Below are 21,060 nucleotides of genomic sequence, written 5' to 3'. Positions count from 1 at the left end.
CCCTGAACCAGTACTCCAGAGTTCCACACAAATCCTGAAATTCCTTGCATTTCATAAATGTCCCTATTTTCATTTCCTAGAACGCCTTTATTATTGCTTTCCTCGGAGCTGAGTTTGGTCATCACTTGAAAATGAAGTTGTTATAAAATAGCTGTTTTGACAGATGGCATAAACAGCGCAGCAAATCAGATCTGCTCCAATGTTTTAATGGCAACAGGGAATTATCACCATGCTACTAAATTAAGGTCTTAAAAATGCAGTCAGGAAAGCGGGTGCTGCACTGAAATGACAGTTTCCAGAACTCTAACTCAACAAGGCAGCAAAACAGTAGCTTCTATGGTTGACATCAAGTGACATGTGCCTCAAAGGAAGTTCACAAACAGATTTGCCAGGAGACTATCGCATTGCTGATAAAGCTGCTTTCTGATAATAATGTTTGGAGTCACTATGGATCAGTGGAAAATGTTAAATAAGCAATACCCAGGGTTTAATGCACTTTTTTTTAAGGCAGAGTCTTCTCAAGACTGTCTCACGTTTGAAAGAGATGTTCCAAGTCCTTGCATGTTGCATTCAATTTTTGGTGGTTGGTTAATTCCTGGTGGAAAAAAAATTAACCCCGGAAATGTTGCTCACCCCTGTAATTCACTAGTTTTTAAAAAAAGACTTAAGAACTGTAAATGAGTGCACCTGGGATACATTTTTATTCATTTACTCTTTGGAGCCTTAAAATTGACACCATTTAGATATAAGATAAAATCAAGATTTGTTAATCCCTCCTAGCTCGGAGTACATTGGGTTGAATTCGCTTAGATATGTAACTGCAGTAACTGCCTCAAGTGGAGGAATTTATGGAGTGGCTTGATTTCATGTCTAAATATTTGGCTTGGTATTCTGATGTGCTGAATATCCTCAAAACCATTAGATTTGAGCCAGAGCAGTATGAATAAATTGTAATGGATTTATGAGTATTCAGTACATCTGGAAAATCGGTCCAGTCCTGCTTAGAGATGGGGACAGAAGTTGCTAATGAAGCTCTTCAAATTTAGGGAAAAGTAGGGGAGACTGAAAAAAAAATTCTCTTCATTCCTGGAATACTATGTCATAATTTCTTTTTGCTTTGTAAAGTATTTCTTGTTCTTTCGAACATTCACAGAGACAGAGCACCACAGAGTTGGAGAAGCAGCACTGAGCTCCCAGCATTGCACTGATTCACTCACACTTCAGCAAGAAAACACTTTTGCAGTGGTCTTTATTCATGGAATGATTTGAGTTGGAAAGGGACCTTTAAAGATTACTCTGTGCAGCCCCACTCACATGGGCAGGAACACCTTGCATTAGATGCAAGGTTGCACAAAGCCCCATCCAACCAGACCTTGAACACTTCCAGTGAACAATTCTCAATTTCTCTTGACAGTCTATTCTAGTGACTCACCAGCATCACTGTTAAAAACTTATTCCTTATATCCAACATTAATCTATTCTCTTTCAATTTAAAACCATTTCCCTATGTTCTGTCACTACAGGCTTTGATAAAAGGTCTTGTTCCATCTTTCTTATAGGCTTCTGTTAAGTGTGGAAAGTCTGAATAGGGTTTTCCTGCAGCCTTCTCTTTTCCAGACTGAACAACCCCAATTCTCTCAGCCTTTCATGAGAGAGGGGCTCCAGCCCTGTGATCAACGTTGTTGCTCTCTTCTAGACTCATTCTAGCAGGTCAATGTCCTTCCTATTTTAGAGGCCTCATGCATTGGGAAGGAGAGATCTGTATTTCTCTGAAATGCATTTCTGATCTGAACATTTTTCTCTTAACAGCAACGGGTTTTTGGAGAAGCCAGTTGCTATAGAGTGTGTAAAAATTGACATCTCTTGGGGTGTTTCTTTTTGTAGTGTTGCAAATGGCGAAATGTGGATCAATTCAGGTATAACAAGAGAATGAATATTTTTCTCAAAGACATTGTAGATCCTGCTCTACAGAACTGGAATAATTATATGGAGATGTTTCTTACTCCACGTGTGTTGTAAAAATTGTTTGCCCCTTCTTGTATCCTGTCCTACTCTAAAAACAATTACGGTGCTCCATTCTTCCAAATGAACCTGCTACTTTGGTTGAAGTAAGTAATACTTGACATGTCTTGTTATCTTTCAGTTCTTTGTAAACAAAAATAAGACCCTTAAATACAGCTAACCATAACAGTGGCCTTATTTTCTTGCCTAGTCCTATTAAAAGAGAGCAAAAAGATTTTTTTCATACATTCAGGTAAGTTATGACCATGGGTGCTGAATGACATCACCCCGTGTCGTAACAAAGTACTGCATTAAATGAATGCAGAAACCAAAAATAATCCCTCCAAAATAAAAAACACCCTAGTGGGAAGAATCTCCTTCAAAGCTGAACATCGTGGCTTGGTTTTTTGCTTGCCATTTTAATAATGCTTTCTGTTTGTGATGCTGCCTGTTGTCTAGGAAACACAAACTTATTCCACAATCACTGATAACACTCTTGAAAGATGGGGATTTCCAGGGGAATCATTATGTTAGTGTTACAAGTTTCTTAAAATTTTCCTTGTTATATATAATAAAAGACAAAGGATATTGCAAACAGGTTATTAAGCTCACCTAATTTGATAAGAAATATGCATTCAATTTAAGTTTTCTGCATCTAGAAAGGAGGTAGAAGCAGCTGTACAGTGTTCTCTATTTGTCAGGGAGCATATTCAGAGGAGCTGTGAACAATGATCAAATGGCTGCTTGTATATCTTGATGTCCCAGATCACTTTGCCTGATAAACCCAGTGACTGGTTCACTGCTTCCTTTGTGGGATTAACTTTTCATGGCTAAGAAGTCTGGACAATAATAATTTAACTAATTTACATCGATATGGTTGACTTCAAACTTAAAAATGCTATGGGTAAGTTACACCTTAAGAATAATTATCCAGTGGCAAGGGGCTATTCCTCTTTTAAAATTAGAAATAAATTTTAAAAACTAAAATAAAGTCTTGTTCATTGAAACACCTTTCACTGAAGTAGATTAAAGGAGTGACTCATATTGTAAGCAAAAGCATCTTGAATAAAAGTGATACCATGTAAAACATATGGATTTTAATTCACATTGTTTATTTATTCTTTCTATCACTCTGTTCTGTTCCTCTCCCTTCCTTTTTTCTTTTTTCGTCCTATTTCTATCTGGACAACTTCTATCTATTTCATCATTTAAAGATGCTCCAGTGGATTTGATCGTCACCGGCAAGACTGGGTAGACAGTGGCTGCCCTGAAGAGGTATGTGAGTAATTTGCATCCTCAGAGGCAATTTATATAGTTATGATGTTTTTGTTTAAATTATTCAGATTATAAAGCGTGGTTTCAAGGCCAAAGACATACTATATTTATCATTCAGGGGAAATCCTGTAAGGCATAACAAAGAAGAACAATCTGAGCGGCTTCACTCCCCATTTGAGGGAATAAAATGGACAGTAATTAAAATGTTATCTTTGGGAAACTAATTAAACAAAACCCATAAAAAACAGAAGGCCTCCTCCAAAACAGTGTCCCTGTGCTGATTTTCTTTTAGATCTCTGACTTTTGCCAGAAAAGGTGAAGAAACTGTGATGTTCCTTATTTCAGAAACCCCTTTGCGAGAGTACCCTTAAGTCAAAAACATGCATTGCATTTTGATTATGAAATCTGGCAAAATCATTTAGTAAAGAAGAAATTACACAGCTGAATTCAAAGAAGTTAAATAAAAATAATAATGGAAATAAAGCTTTAAAAGCCTTCATACAATCAGCCTATGTGGCATTTTGATTTCTTTTCATTGATATGCAATGAGAGGATGAGAAAGATATCTGAGAAAGTCAAATATATCCCCTGTGGTGGGCTGACAAACAGGGACTGTTAAGCCTCCTGTGGAAGTTATCCGGGGTGCTTCTAGACCAGAAAAGTTGATTTTCAACATAATATTTATACATATGATGATGATGATGATGATGATGATGATGATGATGATGATGATGATAACTCCTTTCCAGTTTAAAAGCCTCTCTACAAGCATTTTTGGTTTGAGGTTTGGGGTTTTTTTCATTTTCCTTTTTTTTCCCCCCTATATTGGGATTGTGGTAATAGGAACAAATAAATTTATGACACTTTTAATCTTCTGGTGGCCATAAAAAAAGCAGTTATTTTTCCATTTTTGCTGAACAGGCTAGAATATCCTCATGAGTTTCAGTAACATAGGCCTTCTGAAATATCAGGTGAAATCCAGGGCAAAACATAGCCCCAGGTGTCTAGTTAGAAAAGCACATTCTGTTTTATTTTCAGTAGAAGCAAAGAGAAGTAATGCTATAAATCCATATTAATGAAAGAAATTTTTCTTCTTGTAACTGTAATTGCAAAATAACTGCAACCTACGTACTGCCTTATTACATGGCCTTGAAGCTTCAGCTTTGCAGTTTGTCACTGGCTGATTTGAAAGCAAAATTTCTGAGATATTTATTGTCTGGGGAGGGCAACATTTTGAAAAATGTAAGATAAAAGTTATTGGGAGCATGTGTTACTACACACGCACATGCACAACCCTTTTATTGCTTTAATCCAGATTATAATTAGCTAAGGCTCAATTGTGTTTGCAAATTAAGATATCAAAAATCTTTTGTCTGCAGGACATTAACATTCCCTTGTGCTTCTCCTTTCTTGTATCAGTCCAGCGAGTGCTCCAAGGTTTAGTACAGGATCTGAGAGGAAATTATCAATACTCTAAGTGTATATGAGAAATTAATAGTTTAATTTGCACAGTTGCTGGCTACTTGCTGTAGTAGCAAGGCTCACTGTGCAGCTTGTAGGATCTCTGGAGCAGAAGCAACAGCTTGCTCAGCATCTTCCAGAATTATGCCTGAGCTGACTGCTAGAGTTCAGGGAAGGATCAATAATTAGCACAGAATTGTTAGTTTTAGATGCTTCACTCTAGAGGATAAATAATGGGGATTCTCATAGTAATGTTTCTTTATTTTTAACATAGATTTTGAGCTAAATTTTCATTAAATTACATCAGGGAAATTAACAGTATTTTTCAAGAAAAACACAAAGGAATTTAAAGAATAATTATTCTGCAGGTACTGATACATTTCTGTAATGTAATAAATAGATTCTGGGTTTTGACAGCCAGATCTCAATAAAATGAAATAAATGTTTGCAGGACTCCACTTCTCATTAAAATGAATGGAGACAGCAGGAGTTAGATGCCATACCAAGATTTCCTGCAAGATAATTGGATGTATTTTCCTGCAAAACTGTGTGAACCACAAAAGAAATTATTCTTTGCATGTTCAGAACTCTAAAAATGTCCAGAACTTAAGAGAAAAGAAAAAAGAGGAAGCGGATTCTATATTTGTATCAAAATATTTGCCCATGGAAATAAATATTAAAATATTATATGATGGTGGCTGTTATTTATAGTGTGATAATATGTTGTAATAATTTTGTTATTGTTTATATTTTATGGCAATTATTTTTATATTTTATATATACGTATTTATTTATATGTTTTGTATATACAAATAATACACTGCCATTTAATGTTATGTAGAATTACTAGGCATGCAGTGAACTGATTGATTTATTGTAGTAAGTGTTCTGTGAACTGTATACATGCATACATTTTACACGTATATGCGTGTTCTTTTGTGATAATTACATGTAAAGCCTAATTAAGTGCCCCAGTTAACTACACATTTTTCACTATGAAGAGCTGCTATTTAATACCCACAAATCTTTTTCAACATGTTTTATGTCATCTGGATTGATGGCAGTGACCTTTCATAACAGAAGAGTGAAAATCTGAATTATAAATTTAGTTATTAAACTCTGATTGAGGGAAATAACAAGTTTGACAATCTGGAGTGACTTTGAAACCTTGTCATTAACAATTAAGAGTTGTAAATTTTGCAGATAAATGAAAAAATATGTTGCTGATTGCATAGAGACTTGAAAAGAGAAAATAAAACAAAAGAAAACTAAAAGAAAAAGCTCTTGAAATTTCTTGATCTGGAGTGTCTATTTTCATTCTTTTTATTGCAGCACCTTGTTCATGTTTAAATTCTTCATTCTTGACAGTTTCCACTGAGAATTAATTTTCTCTTCCTTGTTCCTGTTGTTTCCCAACAGTCAAAGGATAAGATTTGTGAGAAGAATATAGACACAACTGAAACACCTCTGTACTCCACCACCACCCTTCTGCCAACCACCACAAGGTTCAGAGTTTTAACAACCACCAGAGGATCCACCACTTCCCACCTTCCAACCAGCCTGCCCACAGAAGGTGACGTGTGTACACTGCATTTTTACACTTGGAAAAAAGTAATTTACAACTCAGAAAGAAATGTATTTCCTTTAAGTATGTGTTGATGACAACTTTTTCCCTCTGGGGCAGCAGAACGAGTTGGGAATTGCAGCCAAGGTTCTTGCTTTGAAATTGCTCACTCTTGCGCCATTAAGGTGCAAAAGGGATGAAGGCTGGAGGAGAGGATGCTGCTGGAGAAGCAAGGACAAGTTAGGAAAACTTCTAGAAAACTTGAGCTTACAATGACTTTTTCATGTGCTTTTACATTCAGGCAGTAGTCCAAAACCTGCTGAAATAGTACTAGTAAAAGTCCCTGCTACATCTAGAATTCCTATCACAAACTTAATTCATTTGTAATTATTTTATGGATTCTGTTTAGCCAGGTGAAAATTATAATCTCTAGGCTTCTGAACTGAATTAAGTGTGTAAGTAGTGGTGGGTCAGTTCTCATCCTCATACCAATGCCTGCTGAAATCTTACCTTTTTGAGCTTGGGATATCCTGCTTTCCTGCTTTTGGAAGAAATTAATCTGGGCAAGAAACCTAATTCGGATTACTCAAGGAACATCTATGAAATGTGTGTGTGTGTGTGTGTGTGTGTGGGTGGGTGGGTGTGTGTGTTTGTTTGTTGAACTTGTGTGTTAACGCAAGAAAAAGTACTAGGTACAGATTTTCCAAGTAGCCTGTGACAGGAAAATCTGAACTGAAGGCATTTCGAGGTGGGAATCTACTGATAAGAAAGGCTGGTTTTGTTTAAAGCAATAAAACTCTAGAAACTGTCAGTGCAGTATTTGGACTGCATTAAAAGGAACATTCTCTGGCATTCTCTTCATTAAAATTCACAAGATAAAAAGCAATATGGAAATAAATACGGTTTAGTATTAGTAGACTTTATCAAGATGATGCAGAAAGGAACTGATTGTTTTATTTTACTGATACATGTTCATATAGTCCTTGATATGATAGAGTGCTCATGCTATGTGTGAACATGTAATATATATGAATTATTTTTAAGTGTTATGAGACAGACTCTCATCCCTTATTTGCCAGTGTTTTGAATCCTCCTGAATGCTTTAACACTCTCATAAATGTTTTTTTTAGTGCTAAGAAAGTGTAATGCTCGGTGTAAGAAACACCATAATCTAGTTCTCATTGAGTTGATAAAAAATAATTAAAAATAAATAAATAAATAACTTTCTTTTTGTGGAATATTTTTATCATTAGAAACTGATTGCTAAAATGATTCGTGACCTAGAAAAATGCATTTCCCTTCAACTAACTTTAAATTTCATTTATAGATGACACCAAGATAGCACTGCACCTAAAAGATAATGGAGGTAAGAGATATTTTATTGTCTGTAAATACTATCAGTATTTTGTCAAAGTATCAAATTATTACCACTGAACTTCATTAACCCAAATTCAAAATCCAATTGTAGAAATAGTTTTTGCCGGACTCTCAAGAGGACTCCAAGATCACCCATCTGTGTGAAAGATAAGTAGGGCAAATAAGCTTAGGAGCTGCTTAGGAAAATAAATATTTACAATTCTCTTTAGCATTCTATATTAAAAGAGCAAGTTCAATTATGGACATATTACACAAATTTTAATTCTATTAATACAGTTACTGACTAACAATGCAGTATCAATACAGTTATTGACTATAATAATGCAGTTTTATTTAACTGCATTAAGAGAGTATATGGGGCTAAATCTAAATAATAATAATATTGTGCTATAAAGTCATTCACAGTAGTGAATTATTACATGACATTTTGTTAATAAGCTTACCCATTTTTTATCTATGTCTGTACCAGCAGAGGTCCTGCATTTCTCCATGCACATTCCCTGTGCAAGTTAATGAGATCACCTTGTCATACCAATAAATGAGGCTCTGCAGGGGACTTGTCCCCAGTTAAATGAGGCTCTGCAGGGGACTGCTTTTGTCATCTTCTTTGTGAGTTCAGGGACTGAGACTTGAGGTATTTTCTTGATGAGAATTCCCCTACTAGAATAGGACTGAGTTGTTAGACATCGTCTGTGCCCATGTTCGTTGCCAAAGCAGAGCTTGCTGAGGTGATAAGGAGGATTTGGGTTCATTTCTAAAGGCTTCAGAATGGTCTGTCAAAGTAGAGGATGATTTGCTGAGCAAATTTTTAAAAATCATGTTTCCACTAATATTAAGGAGAATATTATTGACTCTGGTTGCCTTTCCAAGCAGGGAGCACAAAGTTTCTCTTGTGGGTCAAGGGAACAGGTAGCCAAGTGTGACAGTAGGCACAGGCATGGCACAGGCAAGTCCAGCAGCTCAGGAGAAGCAGCTGGGGTCAACCCTGGTCTAGAGACCATCAGCTGAGTCTGCAGCAATGAGGCAGACCAGGATCAAGGCAGGAAGGCAGGTTGAAGAGGGGAGCAGTGGTGCAGCAGGGGCACAGCTGCCAACAGACAGCTCAGGAAATGACCAAAGCATCTCCTGACCGTGGTCCTAGAGAAGGTTAGATGATGTACCAGGTCTGCCTAGGAATTCTGCAACTGCAAAAGGATAAACAGCTCCAAGGCCATCCAAGGAGGCACAGTCCATGGAGAGGACGGGAGACAAGTCCTACCTTCAGCATTGGTCCAAGAGACAAGATCAGAGATGGGGTTCAATATAGGCTCATCTACAGCATAGCTTAGGTTTGGACCTGAGCTTTCATGGGGACCCCAACATTATGGGCAGAGGTCCCACATACAGCAGTCCAGAACATCTGAGATAGAGCAGTTTCTCAGGACCCTCACAGAGAGTTATTCAAGCTTTGAGAAAACACGGAGTGCAGATGCCACTTAGCTTGTTGGTCTGTTTTCCTGTGATTTGTTTTTCAGTCATATTCAGCCGTTATTTTCTCCTTCTCTCAAACTACAGATCTTTTCTCTCCACAGGGGACAGTTGTCATCCTCTTCCTTGCCAGTCTCCCCCCTGCCATTTTGTTGTCACTAACCACAGCATGGCTGGTCACGTGTTGTATTGGGCATTGAATTGTTCATTTGTTGTGGTGTTTTTTGATATTGCTTTGACACATAAGTGATCTCTTAGAATAAAGTGATCTGTAAATTCAATGTAGTATTTTTAAGCATTTTGTCTATGGAAATTTCCCTGAAACTTACTTTCTCTCTTGAAATCAAATTGCTTCTTATTTTATTGTGAAAAGTGCTTTAGTGCTCTTAGAGGTCAATAGTCAGGACTTCATTCTCCTGTTCCACGTCTGCTCTGTGCTGGAAGTGTATTCCTGGCTGAAATGTGCCCTGTGAGCCAATGCTTCATTGCAGGTGGCTGACCCAGGAACAGGCAGCACTCCATCATGAGCATCTCATACACAGTTCAAAACTGTATGCTGCTGTATAAAAAACTATTCCAGAAGTGGAGTTTAGAAAACACATCAATGTTTCTTTCAGTTTGGGAATTGCAGCAGGATTATTTTTTTACTTGTCTATTCTGTGCCCAAGATCTGAAAAGAAAAACTCTGTAAAAGTGTTGAATCCTAGAGCAAATCATAGATGTCTATGGCCTACTTGGTAGACAAGGTGTAGGGTTTGAGGCATCAGTTATATATAGAAAGCTCATTTCCACAGAGAAGGCTGCTGCATTTTAGGAGGACAAACCAAGACCTGATGTAATTATTCATTTTCCTTGAGCTGTTCCTTTTATTCTTGACATTCAAAAGAAAAAAAAATTACTTCAAACAACACAAAAGCAAAGCAACACTCCAGGATTTCTCATTCACACAGTAAACGTATCTTTTAATCCAAGAAGTACTTTTTGATGAATCTTCAATTATGCATTGAATTTTTCAGTGTCCCCTAGATTAGACTCAGATAAAACCTCTGCAGCCGCAGGCACATTCTTTGATTCTCTGTGGTTTGTCAACCTTTCATAAAGAGTAGATTATTCCAGGTCATGAATAAAGGGTCTTTACTTTCTCCCACTAAATCCTTTAAAACTCTAATGAAAGGAAGCCCTTTATAATGGAAAACCAAAGCTATATTGGATCAATGATTGTCTATAGTTTGATGTGTCCTTGGGTGATAGCAGTCAATATCTGGTTAGGTAGAACAAAAGAATTTCATAGAAATTCTGCATCCCACCTCTGTCTAGAGTTCTGTCTAGAACTTTTGAAACCAAATATTATAAATTAATAAATTGTGATAAAACTAAAATTTTTTGTTCTGGTCATCCTGCTTTGACCTTTTAATTATATGAGAAAATCTTTTGCAACTATACTGTAATCCATCCAAAATTTTGTGGATACATTAATGTCTTAATGTACATTTCAAATTTGCTTGGTTTTGTTTCTTCTGCCTGCCCTCCTTCTTTACAGACATGACAGATGTCTATTACACACATACCTAAACTGTTTTAAAATACGGGTGGCATGCCATCACAATTTTTGTTGTATCTTGGTTCTCCTTCAGATAACAAGCATTTTATAAGTTCTAAGAGATATCCAGCACTAAAAATGTACAATTTTTTTGTTATTAATTTCAAATTCAGTTGTTTTTTTAATTTTCTTAAAATTTAACACAACTGACTAAACAGTTTAAAAGCCTGAATTTTAATAAAATGTGAGCAATTCACCATGGCTATCCTGTAATGCAATATTTTCTTATTGAGAACTCTCTGGTGGATGATTTAGATGATTGGACAGCACATCTGGACATTTTATTTGACTTTTTTAGACACTTTGTTGTGATGATTTGATTGCTATGAGTCCCCCACAGTCCTTCAGCTTTAAAACTTAAAAGAAAAATCTATGTCTTTTGGACAGCAGGTATCAGAGAAATGCTACACTTCTCATTCATCAAGGCATACAGAAATTTCTGTTTCAGAAAAAGGGAAAGCTGTGCAAAAAGAAATAAACCTGCCTGAAGAGGAAAGCTGTTTTATTTATTTGTTAACAAGTTCATCCCAGCATATGTAGTTCTAGGAAATGTCGGCATCATGGTTTTTTCAGTTTTGTCTGGACATTTTCAAATATGGTCTGTTAGGAATGTACTAACAGGATTAACACTTGTACTACAGAGAACTTAATTTGATTTTGAGAGATTAGGGAGCTCAGTAAGAAATTACCAAAATGTGGACAGTGTGTATTCATAGGATAAAAATATGAAGATAGGTAGATTCAAGAACAATTAGCCACCTTCATTATCAGATAAACCAGAAAGAGCCCTGTAAATAGAGATTATCTGATTTTTTACCTTTTTTTATTTAGGTAGGGGAGAAATTCCAAAGGGAACAAATAAAATATAACTCAAATAAATCAGCTATCATTCCCATGTATTTGATTTCACACTTCAGATTATAGGTTAAGAAATGCTGACACATCTCCTAATTTTACTTTCTATTTCTCTCTGAACTTTTCCAAGCTGTTTCTCCCCTCTGATTTCTCAGCAGCCTCTTCTCAGCTCGAGTTAGAGACAGGTCATGAGATGAACTAGAAATCTCTCTTGTCGTCTTTGTTGTGATCAAAGTTGTACTTTTAGACCAAACCAATTTCCCTAAATGCTGGTCTCTGCTTTCTGCAAATTCAGCTGTAACACTCAGAACAGCAAAGCAATTCTTTTAGGAAAAAGTGTGGGATCTACCATAGTATGTTACTGCATGAAACATGAAATTATGTGCCAAGTGTAATTCAAGTTCTATCTTCCCAGGAGAACTTGTGATTTAAGGAAAAACTATACAGCGTTGCTGGGTTTCAGTATGGTATTAGATTCATGTCTGGTAGCAGATATCTTATTGAAATTGAGCAAAAGCCAAGAACACAAGCTTGGAAAAGCAACAGCCTCTTACATACATATTCACAACTTCCTCATGCATCAGACACAGCAAGAAATATATCTTACATACTCTATGCAGTGGCCAGTGAGCTACATGCGTGTTTTTTAAAGCAAATACAAATGAAAAGTGCTGAACTCATCCATTCCAGGTAAAAAAAGTAGAACATTGCATCAATTATCTTTATTCCTATTGGTGGCATAAATAAACTCTGTTACTTTCCACTTGCTTCATGGTACTTTGAATTGTACTTAAATATTTCTTATAACAAGACAATAGTGACTTTTCCAGAACTTTTTCATCTCCATTCCAGTTTTGTTCTCATCATCTTATTAGAGCAGACAGTCAATCAAATAATGCAGACGTTTTCCAAAGTAGTGGGACTGGCATGCAAATGACCCCTAGAAAGAAAATATCACTTTTTCTCTGAGCAAAAAAGGGCATTTTTCATCATATTATGCATTATATATCACATTGAAGAAGCATGATGTCAAAAAAAAATAACCCAGAAGAACCATGTATAGACACTTCAACTTATATTGAAGTCTAACATACTGGTTTTGTTTCTCTTTGGTTTTCTAAGAACAGATATAAAATGATGTATGGTATCCTACTCTAACAGTTGTCATATTGTAAAGGCACACAGCTGACTTTGTTGCACATTTACATTTTGTTGACTTTGTACCAGATCAAAGGGTTAATGGGAAAACCCCATGTAGCTCTAAGTGCATATCTTAAGGAGGGCTACATGGAAAAAACTGGATAAACTTGTCTTAAAAGTCTGCTTTCCTTATTATATCATCTGCTCCTGTTGCTGTCACAGTGTTGTGGCAGTGTGACAGCTAGGACACACAGAGATCTTGTGATCTTCTATCTTTTTAACTTCCTGTTCTACATGGAGTTAAGCCAGTTTTGCAGTCAGTAGCCTTCTCCAACCTTCTCTACACTGCTCACTCATCATTGGCATCATTGTGCACGGGTAGTTGTAAAGAATGGGGAAAATGAAAGTCAGGCTCATATAGTTGTACATTTTGCATTGAAGTTGAGATACCTGAAGTCGTTCTGTCTCCCAGAGGTGTGGTGGGCACTGTGGCGAGTAACTCCGCAAGTATCAGACACGGCATTAGAGAGGAACAGCCTGCTTTACTTTATTGTCTTGTGTTTGCTTTCACTAGGGCTAAGAGGAGTCAGTGGGGTGGCAGAATTGAAATTCTTATAAATAGCTAACTTTTTTGTTCACCTGAATTTGAGTCAGCTGCTTCTACAGACCAATGATGTGGTCCTTCATGGTACAGTACTGAGCTTCACGATGGCAGCTGTTTGATGCTAGTAAGTATTGTAATGGCTTACATGGTCTCAACCAGCTCAAACTAGAATGAATACAGATGACAACTGTTGTAGCATTAGGTGATATTTTAGAGCAGAAGAATGAAAGCCATTAGGTAACATATTTAGAGTACTGTCATCCTATAAACAGAAGGATTTCATTGTAATGCACTCTCATCAATTTACTACACTAAGCAGTTGATCAATCTTGGAGAGACTTACTGAGCTGCCCTGGGTCCTACAGAAAATTGATAGCAACGCCAGACAGTGAATTCTGATTTTGTGTGTTATAGTTCATAATATTCTCACTCAGGTACCACCTTTCATTTCTTACATGCAATTGGAAATCAATTTTTAAAGCATTAGCTGAGCCATAACTTTATAAATCATCATGAAACCAAGTAAAGCAATGGCTTAACCTCAAGATGTTAACAAATGCTAAGGGATTGAACCCACAAATCAAGAAAATCACACACCATTACTGTGAATAAGTTGGGAATTCCAGAACCTGCTGTTCCTAAAAGAGGTAGAGAGAAAATTTTTATGGGGATTCCCTTGAGTCTCTGGAGAATCCTTCCAACTGCATATTCCCTAATTTCCTCTCACAGGTCATTAATCATCTTTTCAGGAATCTGTGTTACGTCCAGGGTAATAGATTGTGTGTGAAGAACAATATACCTGATAAAGGAAGGAGTCTCCTGGTAGATTCACATTCCAGACATAAATGGAGGCCTGGAAGAGGGGAAAAGCCCAGTGGCTCTATTGAGCTCACTGTACCCATAAGCCTGGGTGCTCCTCTGTCCTAAACATTGTCCTCCCTCTTGGCAGGAGCCTATTAACTCAAACCCAGTCATGCAAATAGGAGGGATACAGTTTCCAGGACAGAAATTATACATGTAATAGGGTGGAGGGCTGGTGAGTGAACTTGATCTGTAGTTGCCCCAGATCACGCAGCAAGAGAAGGTTTCAGCTCTTTTGCTGACCAAAAAGAAGAAAATGCATTCTTCTGGTAAAAAGAGGAGAGAAATGAACCAAGTTGAGGACTGAGTTATCATCTTCAGGATAATTGCTGCTATTTAAATCATCTATATCCCTGGCTTTGTGTGTCAATCAGGAGGGCAAAATATTGTATTTTATCCCTTTAATGATTCATGTGCATGTAAGTGAGTTTGAACTGGAGGTTCAAACCCATTGCTGTTTTTTTTTTTCCAGATGGTCTTTTACCATCTGATCAAAATGCAAGAGTAAAAAGGAATACCATGGCTTTTGGAGGGAAAAGCAAAGTTTTATGTTCCAAGTCTACACAATGAAATTCTACATTTTTGTCTGTCATTCACCTTTTGTTCCATATCGCTTTATATAAAGGAAATTTTTTAGCCAGGGGGCACCAGAAGTTCATATATTTTTCCTCAGTTTTCCTGTAAAACATTTTGTATCTCTGCTTTCACAGACAGAGATAGTAATCTCTGGAAATTAAACTCTCTTCCATCTCATATCATAAGAGATGTATGCATAAACATATGTATCACAATTTTGTTTTCTCATATGTAAAACTATCACAGTAGAAACTTTTTGTAAACCTTAAAATTAAATATAAAACAATGTATTTCATTATTTTGCAGACCTCAAGGGTTAATGTGCAGTTATGAGAAAAATAATGTCGACAATGTATCCTGAATGTGTTTACAAACAGTTTGTAAACACTAAAAAGGAGTCTCAGTTTGCAGACACAGTTGTTCTGTTAAAGTCAACGTCGCAGTCCATGTTGCCGTGGCAAGTCAAGATTTTCATTCCTGAGGGTTTTTTTTTTTTCCTACTGCAAAAGAAGCTAGCCCAAGAGTAACTGGAGACATACTAGTTATTTTAAATCAAAGATTTTATAGTATTTATGTGTTTCTCATGGAAACAATAAGAACATTTTTATTGTGTTTTCGCATTTATTTTTTAAACATTACAGCAGCAGAACAGCTATTTCTTGTTTGGATTCTGTGCCTTTATATTAAGGGGGGGAAAAAAGTTACTTGCTCTTTCTATCCAGTCATTCAGCACCTAATGAGAAGCAGACTGACCTTGGAGATATTAACAGGCTCCTTCTGTTTAAAAGTTTTATGCATTTAAGAGTTTGAGAAGACATAATAAACATAGATTATATTATATGTAGGAATTGCTTCTTGAGCATAAGAAAAGGAAAGTTTGGGGAAAGTTCCATTGAGAATACTCCTTTGGGGAAAGGATTGGTTGTAAAACAAATAGCCTCCCATGGGTTTAGCTTTACCTGGAACAACAGACATGCTGTGATAATCTTAGGAAGATTTCTACGCCTGAAAAAGTTTCCAAGTTCTTGTTTTTTCATCTGTTTCCCTTGGTGGCTTTTTAAAAGAACCGACAGTTGATTTTGCAGCAAAGAGTATTTTCAATGTTGACAACACTGTTTATTTTCTCTGTACAAAGAGAGTGAAATCAATTTCTCATGAGTATTTGAGCCCTGGGGTCAGTGGACTGAATTTCCATTATGGAAATTACAAGTTACTTAAACTTGTTGTAATTTAAGGAAAGCATTTCTTTTGTTTCATTATTTTTTGCATTTGAATTCTGATGACTGTGCTGATGTTCACCTTTGAAAAGCAGAAATCTGGGCAGGAAGTTGACAACCTGTGTTGTTTCAAAGAGGCAGTGTTCTAGTTTGCAAACCTGGATGCTGAAAGCTGAGAAAATACCAGATCAAAGGGGATTAAACTGATGACCTTTACAGAGTGGTTAGGACCTTTGCTGAGGTCCAGCATTTTTAAAAATGCAGAATATGATGTTATGCCTCCAACCATAACATCATAACAATATAAATTGCTCGTTTAGTCCAAAGCAGCTTCATAATGGGTACAAGTGACAAACTAGTTTTTTGGTGAACAAATGTGACATTGAAGTAAAGAGTATGAAACTGTCACAAAGATAATTATGAGACAAACAAGCTATGAATCCTCTGCTCCTTTGTGGGAGCAGTTGTTTCTCAGTAGAGTGAATCAGAACTAACTCTTCACCAGTGGGAATTAATAGTCCAACCAAGAGGAGGTATAGTCAAGCCGACCTTTTCTGACGGCCTTGCACTTACTTGATTTCCATTTGTATGGCAGTTTGAAATATATGTACAAGTACTAAATATTGTTATAATGCATGAACAGAAACTAAGACTGGTGTTTCTATACATTCTTCTGTTCTCAGATGAAGTGAATCTTAATGGTTACGTCAAGCAAAAGATTCTGCTGTCTGAAAATAATTTTTTGGGGGGGTCACACTTCTTTCCTGTCTTCTCCATGAATCTTGCATCCTTTTTAATATAGTGTTCTAACTACTAGGAAGTATATTAGTGACCCTTTAGAAGACAATTTTGAAAATTTTAAAAATAGAACTTCCAGATTCTAGGTAATATCTCCTTTCCTCCACTTCAGTATATAGAAGAGCCTGGAAATTTTCACTGTGTGTACTGTGTTTAAAAAGTAAATAAAATAAAATAAAATAAAATAAAATAAAATAAAATAAAATATCAAAAATCATGTCCAAAATCAGTACAATTAAAGCTGAAGTTCCTATGTAAACAGATACTCATGAACTTTTAAAAATAATGATACCTGCAGGACTAGGCTGTATCTGAGTGGGTATCATACTTGCAGTTTTTTATTAAAATCATTAATGTTTCCCACACCCTAGTTTAGGTTCTGAGTCTATTGGGATCTGTTTCTTTATCCTCTGATTCTGTTACTCAGTTCCTTTCTCCACAAAGTATCGCTGACTTTATGGGACAGAGCAGAGCAACACTGTGGGGTTTTGAACTGTCCTCAATCAAGATTGAGGAAATATGGACAAAAACAAGAGATAGGTACATTAATCCCTTCTCTATCCCCAGAGATGTGTAACTATTACATGGAGTAATAGTCAATATATCTCTTGGCTAAGGTAATGCATTTTCATTTTCCTTTTCTCCCTTTTGTTCCAACTTTGCTGTGCAATCTGCTGGGTGGCAAACCATTCAGCCTTCCTTAGTCTGGTGAGAAATGTGCTGACATACATGGATATATGAGCTGTAACACTCAGATTAACCAGTCCTCTATTCTTTTATTGCCCCTCATGCAAGACATTTATCACTACCTGCATAAATATGCCTTTCTTCTATAATTTTCCAATTCTCTATTTTAACATTAGTATGGTGTGTTCTACTCCAATCAGATGAATGGTTAAAGACCATGCACATTTGTTGCTATTGTTGCTGTTATTATTTTTGTTCCTATTAATAACAATAACATTTATTTGTTTGAAGAGATACTCATAACCCTTATTTGTCTTGAAAGAACAAATGAAAGGGAGTCCCTGACCTCAGAGAATATAGCATACTAGGACAACCAAACAAATATTTCAAGGGGATGGCACAGCAAAAAGGATGGTTGCAGATATCAATGTTTTTCATTATAGGAGCTTGCCAAACAAGGATGGTGAGCGGAAATTTAAAAGTGGAGCTGCAAGAAAATTTCTCATAAGCAAGACCAGAGACAGGTGTTGTATGGAGTAGTGCATTAAAGCGATCAGAAGGATTTCCAGAAAAGCAGAAAGCAGTGGGAATATCACACAAACTCACTGAATATGATGAGATGGAAGGGACCCACAAAGACTACAGAGTCCAGCTCCTGACCCTGCACTGAACCACCCCCAAGAGTTACACCATGAGCCCAAGAGCATTGATCAAATGCTTCTTGCACTCTGCCAGATTTGGTGTTGTGACCACTTCCTTGGGATGCCCAGGAACCCTCCGGGTGAAGAGCATTTAGGAGAATGATGGAAGTTTGTGAAGTCATATTACCAGTGCTCTACTGGTGTTTCTTTAACCTAGGACTTCTGAATGGTTCTTTTGCCTGGAAAAGTGGGCAGAAAAGCAATTCTTTAACAGTAATTTTATGCAAAAGTATGAACAAACAAGCAGTTCTACAGGTGTTGGTTGATACATTGAGAAACCTTTCCCCCAAAGGTTACACTGTTGTTGAAAGACTTGCAGTCGCTTACTTGGAAGCACTGCTGACAAGTTCCTTGTGACAGACAATCCTCTTTTATCTTGACAGAAGCATAGCAGGAGTGGCCTCTTGGTATCAAGTTTAGTAAATGGATGGTCTTCTGTAATGCTTTGGTATGATGAGTGCTCCATTCAGCACAACATCAAAATATTGAAGGATCATTTGCATCCATCTGTTACACTTTTAGCTGTCTGATTCAGTTGAAAATGGTTCCAAACTTTTCTTCAAGCTAATGAATAAGGCTTTCAGAATGTGTTTAATAGCAAGACCCTATAAGGGTTTGTGGGATGTCTCAACTGAAATATTTAAAGAAAAATAAAATGTTCAAAATGTATTCATGAGTACTTTTTTGTCTGTGGGACTATTGCAATAATTTTATAAGAAATTCAAAACAAAATTTACTGTGAAGACAACTGGGAACTTCAGACTGTCCATTTTACATTTAAAAGAAAGGACGTTAATATCACTTGTTGAATTAGAATCAGTAAAACATTTGAAAGTATCTTCAGTAAGATTATGAGAGTACCCCGTTGTAGAAAAGAGACATCTGTCTTTTTCCAACTTGGGCTGTGGAAAATGAGGTATATGTAACACAGAAAGAGCAAATGCTCAATTTCCATCTGTGCAAGGGAATAGGTAAGGCTTTAGTTACTGTACTAAGAAATGTGTTCTTTGTGCAGCTTCAACAGATGACAGTGCAGCAGAGAAGAAAGGTGGAACACTTCATGCCGGATTAATTGTTGGCATTCTAGTCCTGGTCCTCGTTGTGGCTGCAGCCATCCTCGTGACTGTCTACATGTATCACCATCCAACATCAGCAGCTAGTCTCTTCTTCATAGAGGTAAGACAAGCTGTGGCACTAGTCCTGTCTTTTGGCTAGGGTATTTGGGATGTCCAAAATAGATCTTTCTAAACTGAATCTGAGAGTATCTTTGTGCTCATAGTGTAATCTTTGAAGGAAAGGAGCTCTCCTAGCAGCTGATGTTGTTTTTTTTGTTTGTCACTCCGCTCCTTTAACTACCATTGGTGCTACTTCTTTTTTCTTGTAGACAGGACATATATATCTAAGAGGCATATGTCAGATACCACATTACTTCTCTTTCCTGACCTTCATTTTCCTCACAACAGCATTTTTCCCTTACCTTTCCTGTGCACTGTCTTTTTATTTCAGGATATATAATTTTTCTATAATTTTCCCGTGGGGGGAAGAAAAAAGTATTTATTCTTAATTCTACAGAAGAGCTGACATCTAGCAAGTTTGTAGCTGGAAATTTGTAATAGCTGCTCCTTACATCATTTAAAGGAATCTTACACTTTGTCTAGAGTGTGGAAAAGCTTATTTTCACCTATTTTTTAGCATCTATCATTTATTCTGCTCTTTGTATTAGTGTAGAGAGAAACAGGCTCTTTTAGACCATGATTCATCTTACCTATTTGAGATATCCCCTTTAAGATTAGATAAATTGACTTTTTTCTCCCCCAAATACAGATAGCTACCTTAGATGCAGATACCTACATTGCAGATGCTGACATTTAGTCAGTTCAGCTCCACTGTAGATGAAAATACAAGAAAGGAAAATTCTCCATAGGCATTCATGTGTACAAAAACCCATGAATGCCTACACCTTATTGTGGTTTCTTTTTTTTTTTTTAACTCAGCAACATTCCTCTGCCTTGTGATAAGTATAGATTTGCAGAACATGGAAAAAAGGGGTGGCTGTTCATAACCCCTACTCATAACCCCCACTTGTTGTATTCCCTTACTATGAAGAGCCTGGACACTTACTATTGGAACAACAGTGAAGATGCAAAACCACTGAAGTGTCACTAGGGACATACCTTAGGGATTGCTTAGGTAAAAGCCTGGATCAGGAAGATGTAGACATTCATTCTTACTGACAGCAAAGAGAATTTAAGTGAGACATGAACATGAACAGAATGATACATCTTTAACATCATATTATAATAAATATTCTTTTTAGATGGAGTAGTAGTGAAAGAAATCAAAATTAATTGTTTATCAGTATTCCTGTTCTAGTAATTTAACTGTGCTAACCATTGGGGAACAGAATCCATATAATAACACATAGTTTTATCTTATGTTTATGCAGCATTTCAAGCCAGTTTACTATTGTTGTAGACAAACAAAATTCCACTGAAGTCCTTGTATGAAAGAGAAGATTTTGTCCCTTTCTGTTTTTTCTCACACAGATTAAATTTGCATGGATTGAATTTCTTTTCTTTCACTCTCCTAAAAGCAAGTTTCTTATCTGTCATAGTATGATAAAAAAAGGCTAAGTAAATGGCAACACTACTTTTTAAGAAGAGAAGAACACCAAATTACAATACACATTTATTTATTTTTGTTTTAAATGTAGTAAAAGCATATTAATTTATTTCTTTCATTGATACCATACTCATTATGCAAACAGAAGTCGCTTAATCAGTGCTGTTAAACTCATTCCACTGAATTTAGGTGCATTTAGTCAATCTATTAATCTATTATTAGTCAAAGGTAACATCTCTTTTAGCAAGTAACGT

The 21,060-nt window shown here is 36.5% G+C and overlaps 1 protein-coding gene across 1 annotated transcript in view; it reads left to right on the top strand.

Annotated features, from left to right (window-relative positions):
- PLXDC2 (plexin domain containing 2) overlaps positions 1 to 21,060 on the top strand; it is a 243,599-nt gene that overhangs the window by 212,527 nt on the left and 10,012 nt on the right. Inside the window, exons 10-13 of the mRNA XM_062494449.1 lie at positions 3,216 to 3,276; positions 6,157 to 6,310; positions 7,629 to 7,667; positions 19,200 to 19,360. Coding sequence (XP_062350433.1) covers positions 3,216 to 3,276; positions 6,157 to 6,310; positions 7,629 to 7,667; positions 19,200 to 19,360 — 415 coding nt within the window. The remainder of the gene's footprint in view (positions 1 to 3,215; positions 3,277 to 6,156; positions 6,311 to 7,628; positions 7,668 to 19,199; positions 19,361 to 21,060) is intronic.

Source organism: Cinclus cinclus, chromosome 1 (genome assembly GCF_963662255.1).
Source record: "Cinclus cinclus chromosome 1, bCinCin1.1, whole genome shotgun sequence".
In the NCBI taxonomy this organism is placed as follows: Eukaryota; Metazoa; Chordata; class Aves; order Passeriformes; family Cinclidae; genus Cinclus; species Cinclus cinclus.
The sequence above is the reverse complement of the archived record's forward strand: the minus strand, read 5'-3'. Positions and strand labels throughout refer to the sequence as shown.